Below are 22228 nucleotides of genomic sequence, written 5' to 3' on the forward strand. Positions count from 1 at the left end.
GTGAGGGGCTGATGGCTGTTTGCAGGCTGGCCACCGCCCCTTCAGGGTGGGGGTCCCCTGGGGTGCCTGGCCAGCCTGGGTGAGTGGCTGATGGCTGTTTGCAGGCTGGCCGTGGTCCCCAGCCACCCAAGCTCCCAGTGGAGGCTGGCTGGAAGAAGGTATCTGGGATTTATTTATCTTCTATAATTGAAACTTTGTTGCCTTTAGCGGAGGCAGGCAGGAAGCTTGGCTTCCTCCATCGCTGGGGCAACCAAGCCTCCTGCTTGCTCCAGCTCCGTGGCTGCCGGCCGCCATCTTGGTTGGGTTAATTTGCATATAGTCGCTCTGATTGGCTGGTGGGCGTGGCTTGGGGCATAGCAAAGGTACAGTCAATTTGCATGTTTCTCCTTTATTAGATTCGATATTGGCCTTGCCTAATTAATTTAAACTATATTCATTGGCAAAAATGTTGTTTACACACAGCTTTTCAGGAATGCATTTATTCCTTAACACAGACACCACCTGTCCTGGTAGTCTTGAGCACATCTGTGATTCTGTATCCTCTAGCACTGGGATACCTCGGCCTCCTTCCCCTGTGCACAGAAAGCTCAATTAGGCCTTTTGTGCATTCATTCATTCATTCATTCGTTCATTCTCTAAACATCATACAATATTTACTGAGGCCCTGGCCTCAAAAAAAATCAATGGTGGAAGCACTTTTTCTTCCTCATAATGTTCTAGTCTACAAAGCAGACAAACCAGAAACATTTCCAGGGCTGTGCTCTATACTTGCTCCAATGACATCAATGGCTCCAGCTTTTATTTTCAGAGAGTTCAGGAAGCTTGAAGATATGAGGCAAAAGCATGACACCTTTGGCCTGTTGGTTCTGTTTTGGTCAATACAGACTTGTAGTAGTCAGCTTGGGCTGCCATATCAAAATACTCTACTACAGACTGGGGGCTTAACAATTTATTCTCACAGTCCTGGAGGTTAGGAACCCATGATCAAGGTGCCAGGAATTCAGTTTCTGGTGAGAACTCTCTTTCTAGCTTGTAAACGGCTGCCTTCTGGCTGTGTCCTCATGTGGCTACTCCTCAGTGCTTGTGTGAAAGGAGGTCCCTGGTCTTCCCTCCTCTTCTTATGAGGACATCAATCCTGAGGAGAAGTGAGGTCCCACCCTGATTACCTCACTTCTCCTTAATGACCTCCTGATAGGCCCTATCTCCACATACAGTCCCATTGGATATAACATGACTTCAACGTGAAGTTGAAGGGGCACAAACATTCAGCCCATAGCAGCCAGTACAGATTTGTGCTTTCCGTCCCTTGATTCAGACAGCCACTCACCCTCTGACACTGGACACATGGATCAAAGCATATACAGGTCCCTGAAGGAGCAGATCTGCTCATCTCCCTTTGGGCCCACCTATCCTCAAAGAGGGTATGGCTTCGGGGTGACCAACACCGGGAATGTCAAGGTCCTAATCTTAGAAGCCCCATCCCAACATGCAACCCAACCTCCCTTCAAAACGAGAGTAAAATATTCCTGCCAGGAGAGAGATCTCTTTCATGTCCCAAATTATAATGGCTCAGAGTCGTCCAAGCTAAGAAGTGTGTGTGTGTGTGTGTGTGTGTGTGTGTGTGTGTGTGTGTACAGATGCGTGTGTCTTGGTTCAGACATTATTTAGTGTCTCAGCTCCCTGGAGTGTCTCCATCTGTTGTGAGATGCTGTCTTATGTAATATTTACTCATCGGGCTGAGGTTGGTCACAAGGGCTCTCAGGGAAGGTCAGTACTCTGTCACTCTCAGGAGGTGGAACTGCTCTCAGATGCACGTGACAGCGGCCCCAGCAGCTTAGCTAAATAGGGGGATTGCTTTTCTCACACACCATGAAATTTGGAGGCAGGCAGTGCAGGGCTGCTGGGGCAATCCTGCCATGCCATCAGGGACCCAGGCTGCGTCAGGCTTTCCGTTCTGCCCTCTTGTATGTGCACTTTGATCAGGCCCACTTGCATATTGGGCGGCTAAATCTCTAGACATCATGTCCCAGTTCCTGGAAGGAAGAAGAAAGGGCAGAGGGTGAAAGATGAAAGGAGAAAAGGTGCAGGTTGGATTGAGTCCATCCTCTTGAGTGAACCTCACTCGGTGGCTTCTGTTTGTTTCTTACTTGGCCACAGGTGTCATACGGCCATTCCTAGCTGTAAGGGAGCCTGAGAGGGGAACATTCTCAGTGGGCACCATGCAATCCTGAATAAAGTAGCATCGGGTAGTAAGGAAGAAAGGGTAAATGACTGTTGGGCAGGGAACTAACAGTGTCTGCCACAAACAGCATTCTCCCCCTTGAAGGAGGGGCTGCCTGCACAGGGGAAGCCAGAGAAAGGGGACAGCTGGGGCCCCCATGCCTCGCTCCTCTCCCTAGCAATTCAGCTCTGGCCCAAACTCTCCAAAAACTGCTCAGCAAACAAAAGCCAAGCAGATAACTGCGTTGTCATTCAATGTTTGTTAGCTCGGCTGCCACTGTGTGCCAGGCAGTGCCCTAGGAGCTGGGGAGACAGCCCTGGAGCTGGCATTTCCTAGTGGGTCAGACAGACAGTAAACAAATAAACATATAATATGATCAAGCCTCTGACATAGGAGAAATTTCCATAAAGGGATAGAGTGTGGGGAGAGATTTTTAGATCCTGTAGCTTAGAATGACCTCCTTAAGGAGAAGGCATTTGAGCAAAGAAGGGGGAAAGTGAAGGAATGAGTGTGGGGCAAGACCTTCCCCGAGTGGAACCACACTGGCCTGTTCTGGAAAGAGCGGATGGGCCTGAGGCACTAGAAGGCGGGGGAGGGGGGTTGCAGGCAGAGGGGAGAGGGGAGCAGCCACAGAGGGCCTGGGAGACCATGGTAACAACTTGGGATGTTTTTCCTCAATTTGATGGGAAGCCCCTTGGTGGGTTGGAGCAGGGAACTGACATATGCTTTTCAGCTTTGAAGGATGTCTCTAGCTGCTGGGCAGGAAATGGACTGTGAAAGGAACAAGAGTGGGAGACGTTAGGAAGCAGAACTGGAATCCAAGAGAGAGAGATGATGGAGTTCGGGATCAGGGTGGTGATCCCCAGTGGAGACGGTGGGACACAATCATTGTTGCGATGCATTCTGAAGGAAGTTAGACAGGACGTGGGGTAGGGAAATTCTGGAGGTTCAGCCTGCACAATGAACACCTCTCTCCTCCGAAGGCTTCGGGGAATTTCAATTTCCTCCCTCCCACTCCGTTTCCAGGAAGGTTCTAGGGCCTTTACAGAGCGCTGCCCTGGCAGCCACCCAGCCTCGCTTGCTGAGAGTATTGAAGCATCCAAGTTTAAATAAATAAGCACAAATGTAAGGTCTTATCTCTCTCTGTCACTCATTTGCATTTTAATACACTTTCTAAAGCAAAGGAGAAAAGAGTGGAGGCAGTCACAGAGCCTGTCCTATCCATACCCTTGTTCACTCCAAGGAGCCGCAAGGGTGCATTTCAAATTTCAACTCCCTTAATAAGCTGACGGTGTCCTGCACATATGGGGAATGTGTGCGATTGTGCTTTTCTTCCTACTAAGAACTTTGGGGTTTTGATCTGGTAAACTGGGGGGGGTGGTGTCTTGCATGTGATCATTTCTCATAATGTGTATCTCTCAGTGGGAAAAAAGGTTTTCTATGGTAAAACATACCGTGCAGGATGAATTGCTGTAGGATATTAATAGGTTGCTGAATATATGAAGAGGGGGCTATACTTAAAGCAACAACAAAGAGCTTCCTTGTTTTAAATTTGATAGGATAACACTGAGAAGAGACAAAACATATCTCTAGACTGCATTCCTAAGCCATTTCTGCAACTGGAGGGTTAAAACTTGAAATTAGGGAGTTTCTCAGGTTCTCCCACCTTTCGGGGCAGAGAAGAGCCGCTGACCCTGGTTGTGGACCAGGGAAGGTCTTCATGAAGGAAGACGTTCCCAGGAAGAAGTGAGAGAACCGCGCAGGGCACGAGGCGGGGTTGAGTGGATGTGTGCTGGAGGGCTGGAACGTGGTCCTGACACACTCCCTTCATCGGTCCATTCATTAAATGGATATAAAATGAGCACCTGCTATGGGCCAGGCACTGTTCTAGGTGTGGGATAAGCATCATCAAATAAAACGGAAATTGTGCCGGCCATCATGGAGTTCAAGGGGAAGACGAATAATGACAAATACTGTAAACGACAAATTGTGATAAGATGTATGAAGGGGCCCAATGGGCAGTGATGAACAATAGCACATGGACAGAGCCCATGTCTGTAAGGAGGTGAATTGTGAGGTGGAGAGTAAGGGGTGACTGTAGATGATCTTTTGGGGTCAAGGTGTTGACCTCATGATGTGAAGACCCCGTGAGAGTCAAGTTCTGGGTAAAGTTTACAGTCAACATTTAGCTGTGTGTTGTGGGTGTGGAGAATGGTTAAAGAGAACCCTGCTGCCCTCAAAACTGTCTTTGCTGAATTAGGCCGTGTAGGAATACAAGGTGTCCCCCCAAAATGTGGACACACTTTAACAGCTGATAGCTCAATTTTGAAAATGAAAAGTATTTAATAAACACCGCCTTTATAATTATTTAATGTGTGTATACATTTTGGGGGGACACCCTGTATGGGAAGGTTCAGCCATGGGATGTGAAAGCAACCGTTATGCCTCTCCCATTAATTCAGGTTCCCTCATGATTCTTGCAGCAGCCGCAGAATTCCGTTCAATAGCCGAAACTGAAGACGCCCTCCTCAGACATTTATTCCAAGGTTATCAGAAGTGGGTTCGCCCTGTATTAAATTCTAATGACACCATAAAAGTACACTTTGGACTGAAAATATCTCAACTTGTAGATGTGGTGAGTAATCCTTGACACGAACCCAAAAAGAACATGCATTCCTTAACCTCTTTGTGAGTCTGAGATTTTATTTTGCTTTCTTTCCCCATGGCTGCCATTTCGATTTTAAAAATAACTTACTGGGAGAGAAAATCTGCCCCAAGGAGCCAGTGAAATGACCCGAGGAAAGAATGAGGAGTGTCACAGGGTGCATTTTCTCTGCGACACCGTTAGTGTGGGGCCTTTTTGCTGGAGGGTGGATGTGGTTGTGAGGATGGATGGGCACTGCCGCTGACGGGTTTGCTGTGGGCACCCGGGGTGAGGAGGGGAGGCAGGGAGAAGGAGAGCTGAACCCAGGCTAATCCAGAGTCCTCTCAGCTGAGGGAGGGCTGGCAGGGGCAACTGCAAGGAGAGAGGGCAGATAGGTGATGACAGCCAGAGCCAGTGCCTGGGCAACCCCACCAACCTCCTGGGGCCCCTCAGGCCCCCGCACCTTTCCCTGACCTCACCCACACTTTAGGATTCTCTGCTAATTTTCTTGCTGAGCTCATACTTCTGCCATGATGGCATTCCTGGAAAATCGGTGAACTGTAACAACCCAAATCCTGCAAAATCATCCTGCTGTGGTCCCCAAAGTCCCAGAGTAATCCTCCCACGTTACCCAACCCCCCACCCACCACACCCACCCCAGCTGACTCAATGCCCAGGAGTCCTTCTAGAAAATCGTGCATAGCCCACTCCAATTTAGCTAATATTTAATTCTACTTCCTGGGTTATGCAATTATATACAAACTAGAGGCCCGTTGCACGAAGATTCATGCAATAGGCCTTCTTTCCCCTGGCTGCTAGCACCAGTTTTCCTCTGGCACCCGGGACCCAGACCTTCACTCTGGCCACCGCCTTCCATCTTCTCTCTGGACACAGTCTTCGCTGCAACTGGAGCCTTCAGTCTTTGCTCCTCGCTCTGGCCGGAGTCTTCAGTCTCCGACCAGAGCTGTTCCTGTAGCTCCTTCCGCCCCCCACCCTCCCCCTCATAGCTTGATTGCTGCTTCGCCTGCAGACCTCACCGACAGGCTCCTGGGTCCCAGGGGGCCACCTTGCCTGCAGCCTGGCTTTCCAGTGGCTTCTGGGGTTGCACATGGGGGCCTGGATGGTGGCTCCCAGTGTCCCGCCCTGCCTGCAGTATGCAAATTAGCTGCCATCTTTGTTGGCGGTTAATTTGCATATCGTGCTGATCAGCCAATGGCAGTGGTAGCGAAGGCATGGTTAATTAACATGTTTGTCTATTATTAGATAGGATACCACCACAATGAACTGCTACTTGCTTTAATTATTTTTTTTCATTTTAAGCAAAATATGCATAATATTTTAGGATCTCATGCATTTAAGTTCTTAAGTTGAGAATTCTTTACATTTTGAACACTTCAAAGGTAAGATTCAGAGAGTTCATTCTAACAAAAAAAAATTCAACATTCACTTAAATTGAATTTACATCTTTTTATTTGTCATTTTCTTAGGATGAAAAGAACCAACTGATGACAACAAATGTGTGGCTCAAACAGGTAAATGTCAACTCAAGAACTGTACTTGCCAACCTGATTATCTCCATTCTTTAGAAAGGCTCCCATTTGAAAAATAATTATTTTAAAGGGCATTTTGGGTTCTTTAGGGAGATATTTGGGAGCAGGTGGGTTTCTTTTTTTAAAAAAAAATCTTTCTTAAATTTATTTTATTAAATATGTTTTTGTTGATTTTTAGAGAGAGGGAGGGGGAGAGAGAGAGAGAAACATCAGTGGGTTGCCTTCTGTATGACACCCCAACTGGGGATTGAACCCGCAACCTTTTGGTGTACGGGATGAATCTCCAACCAACTGAGGCACCCAGCCAGGGTGGGTCTATTATTTTTTAATTTTCTTTTGCAAGAGTCAGAAAGCAGGTCTTGGGCACTCGCAGGGGTGCCTTCTTCTGTTGTTGTTCGTTCTGTTGGACTGTCCATTGGGCGGGTGGTGGGAGGGTGACTGATCATGAGGCCTGGGCATGGTCCCTGAGCCACTTGGAGAAAAGGGGGTAAAGGCTCCAGGGTGCAACTTTCCCCCATTTAAGGCACTGCACTTGGATGAGAAAATCAGTGATATTAAATTCCCCCTCACTCCACTTGTCCTCCGTGGGAAAAACCTACCCCCAGGAGTCTTGTTGCTCCCTACAGAGAGAAAGCAGGGAATGACAGAAGGAGTCCACCATGAGTTTCAGAATAAAGTGACACCTCAAACAAAACAATGAATCTGTTTTTCTGATGTAGCTGAAAATGCGTTTGAATGGTCTTCAGCGCTCTGCCTCGGTGATTGCTTTAGCTCGACTGTGGCCTGTTTCCTAAAACAGAAGTGTCTGTCCCCAGGAGCTCGGTCTCCAGTTGTCAGGAAATCATTACCTTTCAAAACCCGATGTTGCGCGTCTTATCTGAAAGGAGAAAATATTGGCACTTCCTTGATAGGAGGCGAGAAGGCTGGTTTAATTGCTCGTTTTTTAATGAATGTTCAGATACCACTTAATCTCCCACAGATTTAAAATCTTCTTGGTGGTGCTATCTTAAATATCTCGCTTAATTTTAACATGCAAACATAATACTGTTGATTTCTTTATATTGAGATAAGTTAGTTATTTATTCCAGTTTAGTGGACATTGTTTAGATCTCTCTGCTAATAGTTTATAAGGAACGATGGATAAAGGGAACTGTGAGGAGAATTCACAAGCTTCATTTAGGGTCATCAAGTTGCTTCTACCCAAAAACTTTGATCAGAGTGAGAGCATATTTACTGCTTTCAGTTTCTCTGATTCTTTAATTGGCAGCTATGTTAGCAACCTATGAAATAGATCTGCATTTTATTTTACTTGCAAATAAAGATCTTCAGGAGAAAATAATAAGCTGAGAATGTAGGTATAAAAATACAATCTAAATAATCCGTATTGTCCTATATACTTATCTCTATCTTCAGAGACTTATCCCACTTTAGAGGCTGTGGAACTTGGAGGTATTTTGAGTTAATAAAAATCAAAAGGAAGTCCTGTATTTGAACTTGCAGGGGAGAGAAGAAAAACTTCTCTGTAAATAGGCTAAGGAAAAAAACAACAAACAAACTTACTGCTTCACACACTCCTCCTTCTCCAACTGCTCCTCACGGTTAAGCTCTTACTGATCTGCCACATAAAACACTGGTCCAGGGACCCTTGTCCTGTGAAATTGAGAGAGTAGGTGCTTATACTTTCTTGAGGTTTTGAAAGCAAGAAAACATCAGCCAAAGAACAAGGTTAGACGTGAAGGGAAGAAGCCGCGGGCTCTCGGGCCTTCACTGAAGCTTTGGAAATGACTCCCAGCAGTTAGGCCACCGGAATCAGGGACCTGGAGAATGCCTCCAGTCAGGACAGAATCAAAATCTAAAACCTCCAACAAAACGGAGCAAGAGGGATCTGTAGGAGGGGGGCCATCTGACACTTGGAAAAGCCAGCCTGCTGACTTTGGGCTTCACTCCAGAGACTTGGATTGCATTTAATGTGCAAAGGGTTGTCGTATCTCTTATCTCATATGCATTCTCAGCCACTCTTGATTAGCAAAGCAGGTATCCTTGTCCCCATTTGCAGAGATAGAATCTAATAGCTCATCTGGCTGGAACCTGGGTTTCCCTGGTTTGGGCCTTCTCTGCCACACCCAGCCTTTGCCATATAAACATCAAGATCTATTTCTAAATCATAGGAGGAGTCAAAGTAGCAAAACAACTGCACATTTCATAGAATCGCAAAGAAAATGATCAAAGCTGCTCCACTCACACAAACTGGATTAGGAGTGGAATGTCACACAGGTATTAGTAAGTACTATCTTATGGCACAAACAATACGGGAGCAAAAAAGGATGAATTCTATGGCATGAGGGACAGGCAGGGAAGGCTGCATGGAATAGGAGGCATTTGAACTCTGCCATGATGTCACTTTATGGGGTTTAAAAATTTTTTTTAATATTTGTAAGGGTAAAAGAAAGATGAAGGGTACAAAAAAATGGACAATGAAAACAATAAAATGGATGTAAAAAGAAAAGTTATCACTGGTGTTTTGTATGGATCTCAGTTTCAGAGCAGCTAATAACAATAATACCTAATATTTACTATTGAGTGCTAAGTGCTTAGGCACTATGCTAGGTGTTTCATGAGAAAGAACTCAGTTAATTCTCACAGCCACCTTATAAATTAAGTTCTCTTAGGATTCCCACTTTGCAGATGAGAAAACTGAGGATTGGTGAATTGAAGTGTCCAATTTCCACACTGCTAAGTGAAGTCTGGCTTATACTATATAGAGAAATCATTCCCTTCCTCAGATGGGAAGGAGCTGAGGGAAGATGTCCAATTCTCACATTGCTATCTATCTCAGTAAAGGCTAGTTTCTAATCCTGTCTTCAAAGGCATGGATTCCTCAGTCCCCAGGACATCTCATGGACTTGGTCTAGAAAGACAGTTAGGAGAGAATGAAGTAAGGATTCATAGCATCTTTCATTCATTGCACAGGGTTTATTGAGAGCCTACTAAGTGCCAGGTACTCTGTAGATCTTGGACACACAAAGAATAAAACAGCCCTGCCTTTAAGGAGAGAGGACAGTTTTAATTGTGTAAAAAAAAAAACCCAACTACTGTAATATGATCAACACTATAAAGAAAGTATACATAAGGAACTGTGAAAATGAGACAGGGAGAGCTTCCAAGGGGAGGAGATATTTAAACTGGGTCTTACAGAATCTATAGTTGTGCAAGCCAAAAAGGTGAAGAAGTTGTGAATCACCTGAATAGCATTCCCAGTAACAAGACTTCCCAAAGCTCTCACACTAGAGCAATCCTCTCGGAAATTCTTTCCCTATATAACTCTGCTAAAATTACTCTCTAATTTATATCTATGGAGAGGATAAAATGCGATGTAATTGGAACAAGCGTATGTTCCATGGTAGCACATGCAACTGAGATACCTGTTTTTTGTGCTGTTGTGGTTTTTATTGTTTTTTTTACGCAATTCTTCTGTGTTAGCCTCTATTTCCATAGTTCTTGGTTATATTTAGACATTCCTCTTCTTTCCTCTCAAGCACAAATTTAGAGACAGCCTGAGAAAGTCCTTTATGTGGAGCTATTTTTACTTTACTTTATTGATTTTATTTTGCAAATTCATTTGTCTTCCTCCTTCGTGCTTCCAGAGAGAAATCAAAACCCTACAAATTATAAATAGATTATTAACATTGATTCACTGAACCTGTGTGAGAAGGCACGTAATGCCCTAGCCACTCAGATTCCGCTTTGTCATGTTCAGGGCTAAAAAAAAAAACTGCATCGCAAGCACCTTAAACGTAATGGACCATGTTCAGGGCTAAAAAAAACTGCATCGCAAGCACCTTAAACGTAATGGAGATGAAACCAACCTTTCATTATGACCCAAGGGTCCGACCCTTTGCCGAGATGGTGTTATTTGAATAATCACTATGATGACAGATGTCAAATTTACTCACTTAACAAGCACTTACGGAGCACCTACTCCGTGTTGGGCACTGTGTGAGGCACTGGACTAGGCACTGTGGGGTAAACACCAATAAGACAATAAGATTCTGAGTGAGCTGGCTCCACTGTAGCTGGGAACAGTTCACTCTCCTCTCCCCAGGAGGGTCCCGAGGAAAAGAGAGCTGCCTGAATGTCTGCCAAGGCCGACATCTTAAACTAGTGTTGTTCCTCCAACAACTGATTCCTGTTTTAGGTCAACAAAAAGTTCAGCAAACATAGGGAAGGACTCTTTGGATAGATCCCTGGGGCTGGTCTTTGAGGAGAAATAAACAAATCTGCTATAGAAGGGACTGCCTCGCTGTAAATGTCTGAGTGATCTCCTCAAAGCCTGATTATCTTGTACAACCTGCAGTGGCACTTCCAAATCCATGAATTCATCTCAGACCTTTACTTACTCACCATCTTATTTTCCTACCTTTTCAACAGCCTCACCCTGATCTTAGCAAAATAGACCAGTTTGGTCTTCTGATTCAAGTGGAGCCTGAAGAGTAATCGAGCAGAGATTCAGGTGTCAAAAGGCCGGCGATATAAACTTGGGCAACTTATTTCACCTCTCTGACCCTCAATCCCTTCATCTATAAAATGGAAGCAATACCTAGCTCACAGAGTCCTTGGGAGGTTACATGAGATCCTGTGTGTGAATGTGATGCACACATTATCTGCATGTAGTGGGGACTCAGTAAATGTCATTTCCTTGTGCCACCTTTGTAGGCTTTCTCATCCTTTCTTTTTTGCTTTTTATTTAATTTGTTAGGGTGACACTAGTTAACAAAATTATATGGGTTTGGGGTGCACAATTCTACAACACATCATCTGTACGCTGTATTGTGTGTTCACCACCCAAATCAACTCTCCGGCCATTACCATTTATCCTCCCTAAACCCTCCTTTTCCTCCCCTCCCCTCCTACCCCACCTCCATCCACTGGCAATCCCCACACTGTTGTCTATGTCCATGAGTTTTTTCTCCTTTTTTTTTCTTCTTTGCTTTCACTCATATGTGGAATCTAATGAACAAAACGAACTAACAAGCAAAATAGAGACAGACTCATAGATAGAGAGCAGGGTGACAGCTGAGGGGCGGGAGGCTGGGGTGGGTGGGTGAGGGTTTTCTCATCCTTAATGACAAATCCCATCTGTTGGCACAGACAATTCATGGATGTAATGGGAATATGAGACATACGATATGTCATGTTGCTGTATTTAAGATTAAAATGAATCAACATTAATTTGGTTTTAAGAAAGTCTCATCTGATCTTGAGTTAACTGAACTACCCGGGGATGTCCTATTCAGGCTGCAAATCACAGCAATAGCAAGGAATATTTGTCCCTGACTATCTAGTTGTCTTACTATTAAACTGAGAATAATTTGAAGAATTTATTTATGGTAAAAAAAATCTTATGATTTAGGTTTCAATGAAATTTCATTCTGAATTGTGGTAACAGGTAGACATTTATGAGTGATATTTCAGGTAATATATGTAAGGAAAGACAACTTTAAGGGGATATTCATGACAGGGATTTGAAATTGTACTTTTCCAAGTTAGGAAACCTAGACTTGGAGTATTTTTCCATTTTTTCTTAGTGGTAGATTAACTTTGATATTTGGCCCCGACATGCCCCCTACCCTCCTGTTTCCTGCAATAACACAGCCCTCCACTGGGAGCCGTGGGAAGTGGAGCTGATATTTGTCAAGGGCTCTGAGAGTCATGGCTAGAACGTGCTCCACGGACACAGGATATTATTTCTAATCTCTTACTTTAAGAAGGGAAGAGGCAGGAGGTTAACCTCCAGATGCACCCAGAGATTCGGAGAGAACAGGCACCTGCCCAGAAAATCTCACAGCGCCTTAGAGGACATGATAGAGGATTTGGGCTCTGGATCCTCATCCTGTCCCTGCCGAGTCTAACATGACGTGGTCATTGGGGGCACGGGGCTCGGCCAGCATGGCAGTGAACTCACATCGCGGTAGAAATTCGGTGAGGCCCTCTGATGGGCATGTCAGGGACAGCGTCCGATTCCCCAGGTCTGGCTACCGAAGGACACCGAGCTTGTGAGGGGTGACTCTCTCCACCTGCAACAAATAAAGGACAATCCACATGGGGAGCCCAGGGCTTCCGTGCCCTTTCTCTCCTGGGTGCACCCAAGTAAGCAGCCGTCACCAAAAGTCAGCTAGCCCGTTGTCTTCACTGCTCAAGAACGCAGCCTGAATCCACTACAGATCTTTACATCCTCCTCAGGGCTTCAAACCCACCCCTCACACGGCTCCATCTACGGCAGACCTCTGCACCCACCGCCCACTGCTCCTTCTCACCCTTCAGGTCTCAGCTGGAGGGCCAACTCCTCAGAAGTCCCTTCCCTGCCCACAACTGCACCCGCTTCCCCCTTCATAGCAAGGACCCCAGGTGTGGTTATCAGTTGTCTCGTTAGTTTACTTGTTTACTTTCTGAGGTAGCACCAGGCAACCCCAGGTGTGGTTATCAGTTGTTAGTTTACTTGTTTACTTTCTGAGGTAGCACCAGGCTGGAGTACATGGTGGTGGTGTGTGTTCCACGCGCACACAAGCCTGACACGCTTGTGGAATGCATTAATTCCCCCCAAACTGTGAGCCCCATAATATATATATCACTACCTCTCTGTTATCTCTGGCCACAGCTGTTCATGCCACGGTTCGAGGGCCAGTAAGCAAGGCAAACCTTTCTGGCTGAAAAATCCCTCGCCCTGGGGCTTGGCCCAGTCCTCTTAGGACAGCTGGTAGAACCGGTGTTTGCACCAAGGCAGGGGCCCCAGCATATCAGCCGTGCACCTTCCCCCTTTTCAGTGCAGAGCTGGGCATAGGTGAACACCGGCTGTGCCTGGAGTGGAGAGAAAGCTGGATCCAAGAAGCAGACGATTTCATTTCCAAAAATCTTTTGGTCCAAAGGAAGGAACTGTGGGGTTGGGCTCATTAGCTGTGCTCACTAACATTGTTTTCCAAGACCAAGCTAGGATGTAAGGGCTCAACTCCAGTCAATCTGCCCGAGAACGTGTCTGTCTGCCGTGGGGCTCACTGCCTGTGTGCCTGCAGCATGCTGCCTGCTCAGGGTCCACTGGGATTCTCCCCAGGATCAGCCGAGAACGTTTTAGGTGCAAGTGACAGAAAAATAGTGGCTTTATTTATGGTCATTAAAAACTGGAAAGAATCCAAATATTTTACCTGGAGAATGGATAAATGAATTGGAGTATATTCAGAGTATTATGCTAAGCAAAATAAGCCAGTCAGAGAAAGACAAGTGTCACATGATCTCACTCACATGTGGAATCTAATGAACAACATAGATCCAGAGACATAGAAGCATGAGCAGTGATGGTGAACCTTCTGAGCTCGGTGTGTCAGCATTTGGAAAACCCTAACCTAACTCTGGTGCCGTGTCACATATAGAAATTTTTTGATATTTGCAACCATAGTAAAACAAAGACTTATATTTTTGATATATATTTTATATATTTAAATGCCATTTAACAAAGAAAAATCAACCAAAAAAATGAGAGGAAGAGATCAACAAAAGAACTTGTATGCACATATGCATAACCCATAGACACTGACAATAGGGTGATGAAGGCCTAGGGCAGGGGTGGAGGTGGGCTAGAAGAGGTCAATGGGGGGGAAAGGAAACATATGTAATACTTTTAACAAAAAACATATTTAAAATATTAAAAATTTAAAAAATTGTGGTATATTCATACAATGGGAGACTTCACTAATAAAAATGAACAAATTAATACAACATAGAAGAATCCAAAATCCATGTGATAAGTAAAAGAAATCAGGATCATAAGGCTACCTACTGCATGATTCCATTGATATGGAATTCTAGAAAATGCAAAATTATAGGATCCGAAAATAGACCAGCAGTTGCCAGGGGTTGGGGATGTGGGAGGGGTTGATTGCAAATGGGAAATTTGTTGGGCAACAGAGCTGTTCTGGTATCCTGATGGTGTTAGTGATTATACAACTGTTTGCATATAGAACTATACACAAGAAAAGGTGAGTTTTATTGTAAATAAATTTTAAAAACATAAGTGAGGTGAAAGTGAAACAGACAAAAAATGCGACTCTGAGTTTCCCTCAACATTGCTGAGATTCAGACCTGCTGCTGGTGGTAAAAGTCTCCTCAGCAAGAAACAAATTATTCATGGGAATGAAATTATATTTGCTTTTCAAAATGGGCAGAGGAAAGGGGGAAAAAATAAGCCTGTGAGTACCAAGTAAACATGGTAAATACTTTATTAGTTTGGCCTTTTAAACTGTCAGTTTTCATAGGCATGGTTTTTCCATAAATTGTCATGCAATTTTTATCCCTTATAGTGTAGTATTTTTTAAAATATATTTTTATTGATTTCGGAGAGGAAGGAAGAGGGAGAGATAGAAACATCAATGATGAGAATCATTGATTGGCTGCCTGCTGCACGCCCCCTACTGGGGATCCAGCAGGCAACCCGGGCATGTGCCCTTGACTGGAATCAACCTGGGACCCTTCAGTCCATAGGTTGACACTCTATCCACTGAGCCAAACCAGCTAGGGGGCATGTAGCTTTTTAAAGACTCATATTTTTTAAAATTTGTTTTTCAAGGATCGAGCCTCACAAACACTGTCTAAAATAGAAAATATCTCATCTAGAGTGTGTAGTTCTATCCTTTTCAGGCGTCCTGCTTATTGTAATATTTTACCACCCAGTCAAGTCATCCATCTGCTGACTCCCCATTTTTTTAATGACAAAGCTGACATCACTGGGCTCCAGGAAGCCTCGCACTGGGCATACCCTTCGAGCGTTCTGAAATGTCGTTTAGCATTATCCTACATCATTACTCAACTGTCCACATGAGGGACAGTAGAATAGAAGAATTTAATTTTCAGGTCAGATTTCATAAGATTCTGGATCCAAAATCTTTTTAAGGAAGTCCATTTCTACTGTAATTGGGTCATCCATCTGTCATCCTCTTAACCTTCATAATCAGATCAATTAATGGTCATGCTTGTTAATCTGGGTCCATCAGCCCCTGTAAAACATGCTATAATTTCATTCTATGATGAGAACAAATATGTAAGCATTGGAGGCTAACACTATTAGGAGTATAATTTGAAACTGTAATTGGGTGCTCATAAGATAAGTTCAGATTAAAACTTAGAAAAAAAATTCTTGGAAAATATTTTTTCCTTGGATAAAAGTTGTAATGTCATCAAGAGTAGTCAGCAGATCCTGGATGTTTCATAGGAACATACCGGGTGGATGTTTGTTCAGGACTCTTGAGTGACATTCAAAATTACTTGTACCCTTTACCGTGAGATTAAAATATCACTGGCCCAAGTCACCTAGAAGAAACTGAGTTAGATCTATCATTGCTTTTTGTTTCATAAGAGAAAATAGGCTGGAAAAAAATGGATCATGAATCAGTGTTGTTTGTGGCTGAGCTTCTTCATTGAGAGGTAGATGTAGCAATTTCGGAAATCCCAGGTAAGATGGGTGTGTGAGCCTGGGCAAGACCAGAGACAGGCTGGCTCAAGCCCTATCTTTCCAACTGCCACAGATAAGGTCACAAGACCTAGTAATGCACTATTTAAGTAAAACACTGGGTTAGTAAATTAACATAAACTTGAAGATTCCAAAGTGAAAAACACTGACTGTTCAGAATAAAATTACAGTGTGCTAATTGTATGCAGGAATGGACAGACCACAAATTACGCTGGAATCCTGATGAATACGGCGGAATTCATTCCATTAAAGTCCCATCAGAATCTCTCTGGCTCCCTGACATAGTTCTCTTTGAAAAGTAAGTATCAGAAGAAAAGGACACTGGGCAGGTTAGGACCAGAAACAGAAAAGCCTGATGTTGGTAAAATAATGAAGAGAAAGGCACAACTTCAAGTAACGAGGGAACTGTTTCTTTTTGAGTTATTGTTTGACCCTGTAGTAGGAAAGTAATAAAATACAAATAGTCCAGTGGTGGGCAAAAAAAACAACACTCACACACACACACACACACACACACACACACACACACACCAAACGAATAAGAGTCAGCTTACCATTAAAGTGAAACTACTTTTACCACAGTGCTGATGGACGTTTCGAAGGCTCCCTCATGACCAAAGCCATCGTGAAATCGAATGGAACCGTCACCTGGACCCCTCCTGCCAGTTACAAAAGCTCGTGCACCATGGACGTCACGTTTTTCCCATTTGACCGGCAGAACTGCTCCATGAAGTTTGGGTCCTGGACTTACGATGGTACCATGGTCGACCTCGTTTTGATGAACGAAAACGTCGACAGAAAAGACTTCTTCGATAATGGAGAATGGGAAATACTAAATGCAAAAGGGATGAAGGGACACAGAAGAGACGGTCTGTACTCCTACCCGTTCATCACCTATTCCTTCGTCCTGCGTCGCCTGCCTCTGTTCTACACCCTCTTCTTGATAATCCCCTGCCTGGGACTCTCTTTTCTGACGGTTCTGGTGTTCTATTTACCTTCTGACGAAGGAGAAAAACTTTCCTTGTCAACCTCTGTCCTGGTTTCCCTGACAGTTTTTCTTCTGGTGATTGAGGAAATAATCCCTTCCTCCTCCAAGGTCATTCCTCTCATTGGAGAGTACCTGTTGTTCATCATGATTTTCGTCACCCTGTCGATTATTGTCACTGTGTTCGTCATTAATGTTCACCACAGATCTTCGTCCACTCACCACCCCATGGCGCCCTGGGTTAAGAGGCTCTTTCTGCAAAGACTTCCTAAATTACTTTGCATGAAGCACCACGTGGATCGCTACTCTTCCCCAGAGAAAGACGAGAGTAAACGGGTGGTGAAAGGTAAAGTCCTAGGAAAAAAGACACAGAAGCAGATGGGGGATGGAGAGAAGGTTCTGGTTGCTTTCTTGGAAAAGGCTGCTGACTCCATTAGATACATCTCCAGGCATGTGAAGAAGGAGCATTTCATCAGCCAGGTGAGTCGACGGGTGTTCAGAATGATGCTGCCTGCCACTGAGCTGCGCCAGAATGAATGTTCTCACTTCGATTTACAACAAAATTGCTGTCGTTGTTTAAAATGTGGCATTATTAGCTATCTGCTTTACATGTACAAAATTTAAAACAAACCCTGACATAAATTAGGGATTTGGGCATGGATTTTTAAGAAGTTCACAAAAACAGAATATGAAAGAGAGAAGCAACTCTGGATTAAGCGCTAGTCCTTATGATTAGACTTAATTCTATTTAAAATAATTCAATTCTACATTTTAAATAGGCTATTCTGGTCTCTGGTAATTTCTCATTTTTTATTATGGGATGATGGATATTTCTATCCATAGTATTTGGAAGTAAAGGAACAGAAAGTGTCAGATTTTTAAACTAATATGAAAAATAGAGTGTTACCATGATCTCACCCATTTGTGGAATATAATGAACAACATAAACTGATGAACAAAAACAGATCCAGAGACAGAGAAGCATCGATCAGACCATCAAACATCACAGGGAAGATAGGGGAGGGTGGGGGTAAGGGGGAGAGATCAACCAAAACACTTGTATGCATGCATATAAGCCTAACCAATGGACACAGACACTAGGGCGGGGGTGAGGGCATGAGTGGAGGTGTGTGGGGGCAATGGGGGGATAAGGACACATATGTAATACCTTAATCAATAAAGAAAAAAATAAAAGAGGGATACAACCAATATTTTGGTGAGAGAAAAGGGTGTAGTTATTTAGCTTACAGATTTGAACAAAAAATGTGTGTCAAGGTTGTGAATTTCAGGCTCAAAACAGTCCTGGACTCAGATCTATGACTTGAAATAGGGCATTTTCCCCTTTAAAGAAGATAACTGGCCCGTCCTTCTCCAGCCTCGCTGCTTATTCCTGCTCTGACCTTGCCCTTAACAGCTTGTTGCCCATTCCTTCCGACTTCCCTTCCTCCAAAGGGACTTGGTCTCCTCTCTCCCTCATGAATCCCTGCCATCTCCTGGCCAGGTCTCCTCCTTGGCAGTGTCCATCCTCTGGAGCTGTAGCAGCCAAGCCCACATGTGGGGTTGAAGAAAATAGGCTTGTGACGTTGAGCCACGAAAATTCTTAACTTATAAATTTGTGGTTCCTTTCATATGTAATATCAGGAAGCATCACACTGAGAGATATTGGCTTTTTAGAGCAGCCAAGCCCACATGTGGGGTTGAAGAAAGATAGGCTTGTGACGTTGAGCCACCAACATTCTTAATTTATAAATTTGTGGTTCATTTCATATGTAGTATCAGGAAGCATCACACTGAGAGATATTGGCTTTTTATTTGTGTAAAAAAAAAGAGTGGGTTTCCCCCCGTTTTAATCAGCAATGCTTACAAATGCATCAACGATTCTGTGTTTCTATTGTACATCTTCAATGCTGATGACAGTGTTCACAGGCCGTTTGGTTTGGGCATCATTAGTGAAGTGACCGGGAAGAATCCGAGCCTATCGTACAGGCGATGTATTAGGTGTGTTTTGAAAACTGTAAATCGGAATATTACCCTCTCTAAGTGCCTTGGAACAAATCCAGAATGGTTGCCCAGCCTCCTAAATGGAAGCTATCTTTTTGTCTCTTTTGCAGGTAGTACAAGACTGGAAATTCGTAGCGCAAGTTCTGGACCGCATCTTCCTGTGGCTCTTTCTGATAGTCTCAGTGACGGGCTCTGTCCTGATTTTTACCCCCGCTTTGAAGATGTGGCTGCATAGTTACCACAAGGAACAAGTCTCCAGAGCGATCTAACATGCCTACCATAGAGACAAAATCACACCATAGAACTGACATCCAGCTGGCACGTATACACGGCACCCAAATGCACATGCTTCTTGGAGGGGCCTGTGTCGTCCTCAAGGAAACTAAACCTGGGGAAACGTGGGTTTGCCCACAGTAAACTCGTGGTGGCCATTAGCGTGGGCCTGGGTCTAAGTAAGACAGAACCTCTACAGGCCCCTGCCGTGGCTTCAGGGCAGAGTCGTATGTCCAGGCCTGAGGTCACACGCCAGCAGCAGAAGGATGTTCCCAGGAACTAGACTGAGGCCTAACAAGACTGAGGCCTGAGGATTCAAGGAGGCCTCGGTGAAGGTATTTGTGTGGGCAGGACTTGGGTCTCCTGTGTCCTGTTCTTGGTGGTTTTGCCTGAGATACATCTTGGGCTGCGTGTTGTGGATGAACAAATTTCAACAACCATGATAGAACTTTGGGGCTCCATCTGTGACCCACATATCCATATTTTTCTGCACGTTTTATTGGAATTTTAAAAAAAGGAGGCAGCATGGTGAAGTAGAAACTAGGGCACAAGGACTCTTGAGTTCTAGACCAGCCATTTCCCAGCTGTGAGCTGTGGGACCTTAGGCACATCATTTGTCCTCTCTGGTCAGTAAGAGGTTATGACATCACTTTTGACACTCTTTTCCACTCTAAAATTCTATTCTTTGGATATGTATACTGGAGCTTTCACAATTTTTAAACCACACAATTTCTAATTATAACTTTGATCCTTTAGGAAAATGAATCTGCTTTCTCTCAACTGCAGGACAGGATTTATAGGGAAATATTATGCTGAAACCAAGGATTCGATGCCGTAAATCCCTGACGGGATTGTGAAACCAAAGGGCAAATCACTGTTCTTTTTATTGAGAATGCTATTGACTTTAACTTTATTTAACTCATTGGTTTGCTAGGTAAATGGCAAAACTAATCTTAAAAAAATGCATTTTGATTAGAATCTAGTCTCAAATTTTGAAAAATACCACATGAAACACTTTCCAAGCCTCCTTCTGACCAGGCACAAATACAGCAAAGGTCAAACCTTTATACATGTGCGTACAGCTTATTCCTCGTTGCAGCTAAATTGGGAGGCAACACCCGCTTCCAATATGGAAAAGGATAAATATTTATAGATCACAATGACCCTCAGAAAGTAACTACAAAAGAGAACTTTAAAGCAAATAAATTTTTATTTCAAATGTATAGCAAGAAAAATCCTCTATGGGCAATCTTGCCAGCTAATTCCAAGTGGACGCAGCAAGACCCACACAACTCTCCGTCACACGTGTGAGCATGTGGGACAGACACATGCCTGGGCACACACGTGCAGGCACACACACTCGTTGACACATGTCATGCACACAGGAGTGGGCACACACAGAGCTGTCCTAATTGTTCTCACTCTCTAGATCTTTGCTACCGCTCCACCTCCTCATGAAGCCTTTACAGAGCACATGGGCCCCACTGAACTCCCTGTCTCTGAAAATTCATGATGTTTTCAGTTTCTGCTATATGGTTTAGAAGGCAATTGTTCTTTAGTATTTCATTAAGTGAATTTTATGGCCTTGCCTATATCATAATATAACCCTCTGTTATATTCCCAACAGAATCTAATAGAGCTGTGTACATAGTCAAGACTCAATTGATTAAACCAGTACCAGCAAGTTTGTATTGGGTTTTTCATTTAAAATAAAGACAAATTTTTACTCTTGCTCAATCCTCCAATATTTCCAGTTCTGTGTGTGTGATTTTCAGCACATACCTTAAACTTTTTCTTAGATTAAAATGTTTTTTAGTGAATAATTCGTGGATACAGACAATGGGATGGTGAGGGCCTGGGGGTGGGTTGGGAGCGGAATGGAAGAGGTTAATTGGGGGAAAGGAGGACCTATATAATACTTTCAAAAATAAAGATTTTTTAAAAATTGTTTTAATTTTTTACACCTGACCTCAAATAATTTGTCACAAAAAATGAGTGACTCTAGGATAGATTTCTACTTAAACAAGGGCAATTTGTTTCAATGAGATTATTCAGGGAAAAATTTTAAATAATTGCAAATTCCAGTTTAGATGTATGCCCAGGTTGTGGATTCAATCCCCAGTATGGGGCCTGCAGGAGGCAGCTGATCAATGATTCTCTCTCATCATTGATGTTTCTATCTCTCTCTCTCCCTCTCCCTTCCACTCTGAAATAAATAAAAATACATATTTTAAAGTTTTAAAAATACTATTATCATACTTAGAAAAATTAATAATTCCATATTTAAGTTTCCATCTCTCAAGAACAACCTAAATTTATAGCCAGATTGTCTACAAAAGGATTTAACCCATAGTGGTGTGCCTCTTAAATCTATTTTAATTCTTGTCACTGACTTGTTGAAAAGACTAGATCAGTTTTCCCCAAGAATGTCTCATGTTTCATATTTGTCTGGTTGCTGGCTTCTGGTGTCATTTAGCTTGTTCTTCTGTCTCCTGTATGTTCTGAAAATTGGAAGTTACAACTATAATTCCAGTGTAATATTTTTGACAGAGTACACCAGAGATGGTGATGCATAGTTTATGCTGTGTTGTACAAGGAGACATACTATCTGGCTTTCTAGTCCTCAGTGTTAAGAATAATCCCTGGGGTAAGATGATGACAGCTGATCTCTCCACCTGTCCAGGGATACATGTAGTGGGATCGCCTGTGTCCATGACACACAGCAGTTATAAAGACTCTTACCTTGGTCCCTTTAAAGCTGGTCTCTAACCAGCTACACTAGAACCCTGTAACTTCCAAAGAGCAGTGTCTCTATGCTGGGAAAGACCTTTCTGGTTGTGTCATAATTCTTTCATGGAAGCACCTCCTATTTTGTATTAAAGTGTATTTATTTCATTAATAGCCATGGTGACTCTCATTTGTGTTTAACCTGACACATATTCCTTCTTTGTATTAAGACTTTCTGCTCAGTATGGCAATAAAATCATAGTGAAAATAGAAGTAACATGATTCCTTTGGTTCGTGGACAATCTTAGGTTTG

The 22228-nt window shown here is 43.6% G+C and overlaps 1 protein-coding gene across 1 annotated transcript in view; it reads left to right on the top strand.

The window, feature by feature from the left end:
* The window catches only part of CHRNB3 (cholinergic receptor, nicotinic, beta 3 (neuronal)), a 26679-nt gene extending 5623 nt beyond the window's left edge, over window positions 1–21056 (top strand). Inside the window, exons 2-6 of the mRNA XM_005856482.2 lie at window positions 4705–4856; window positions 6353–6397; window positions 16118–16227; window positions 16512–17394; window positions 19026–21056. Coding sequence (XP_005856544.1) covers window positions 4705–4856; window positions 6353–6397; window positions 16118–16227; window positions 16512–17394; window positions 19026–19184 — 1349 coding nt within the window. The 3' untranslated portion in view covers window positions 19185–21056. The remainder of the gene's footprint in view (window positions 1–4704; window positions 4857–6352; window positions 6398–16117; window positions 16228–16511; window positions 17395–19025) is intronic.
* Window positions 21057–22228: the final 1172 nt, after the last annotated feature.

The sequence above is a fragment of the Myotis brandtii genome, unplaced genomic scaffold, assembly GCF_000412655.1.
Source record: "Myotis brandtii unplaced genomic scaffold, ASM41265v1 scaffold103, whole genome shotgun sequence".
Taxonomy (NCBI): domain Eukaryota; kingdom Metazoa; phylum Chordata; class Mammalia; order Chiroptera; family Vespertilionidae; genus Myotis; species Myotis brandtii.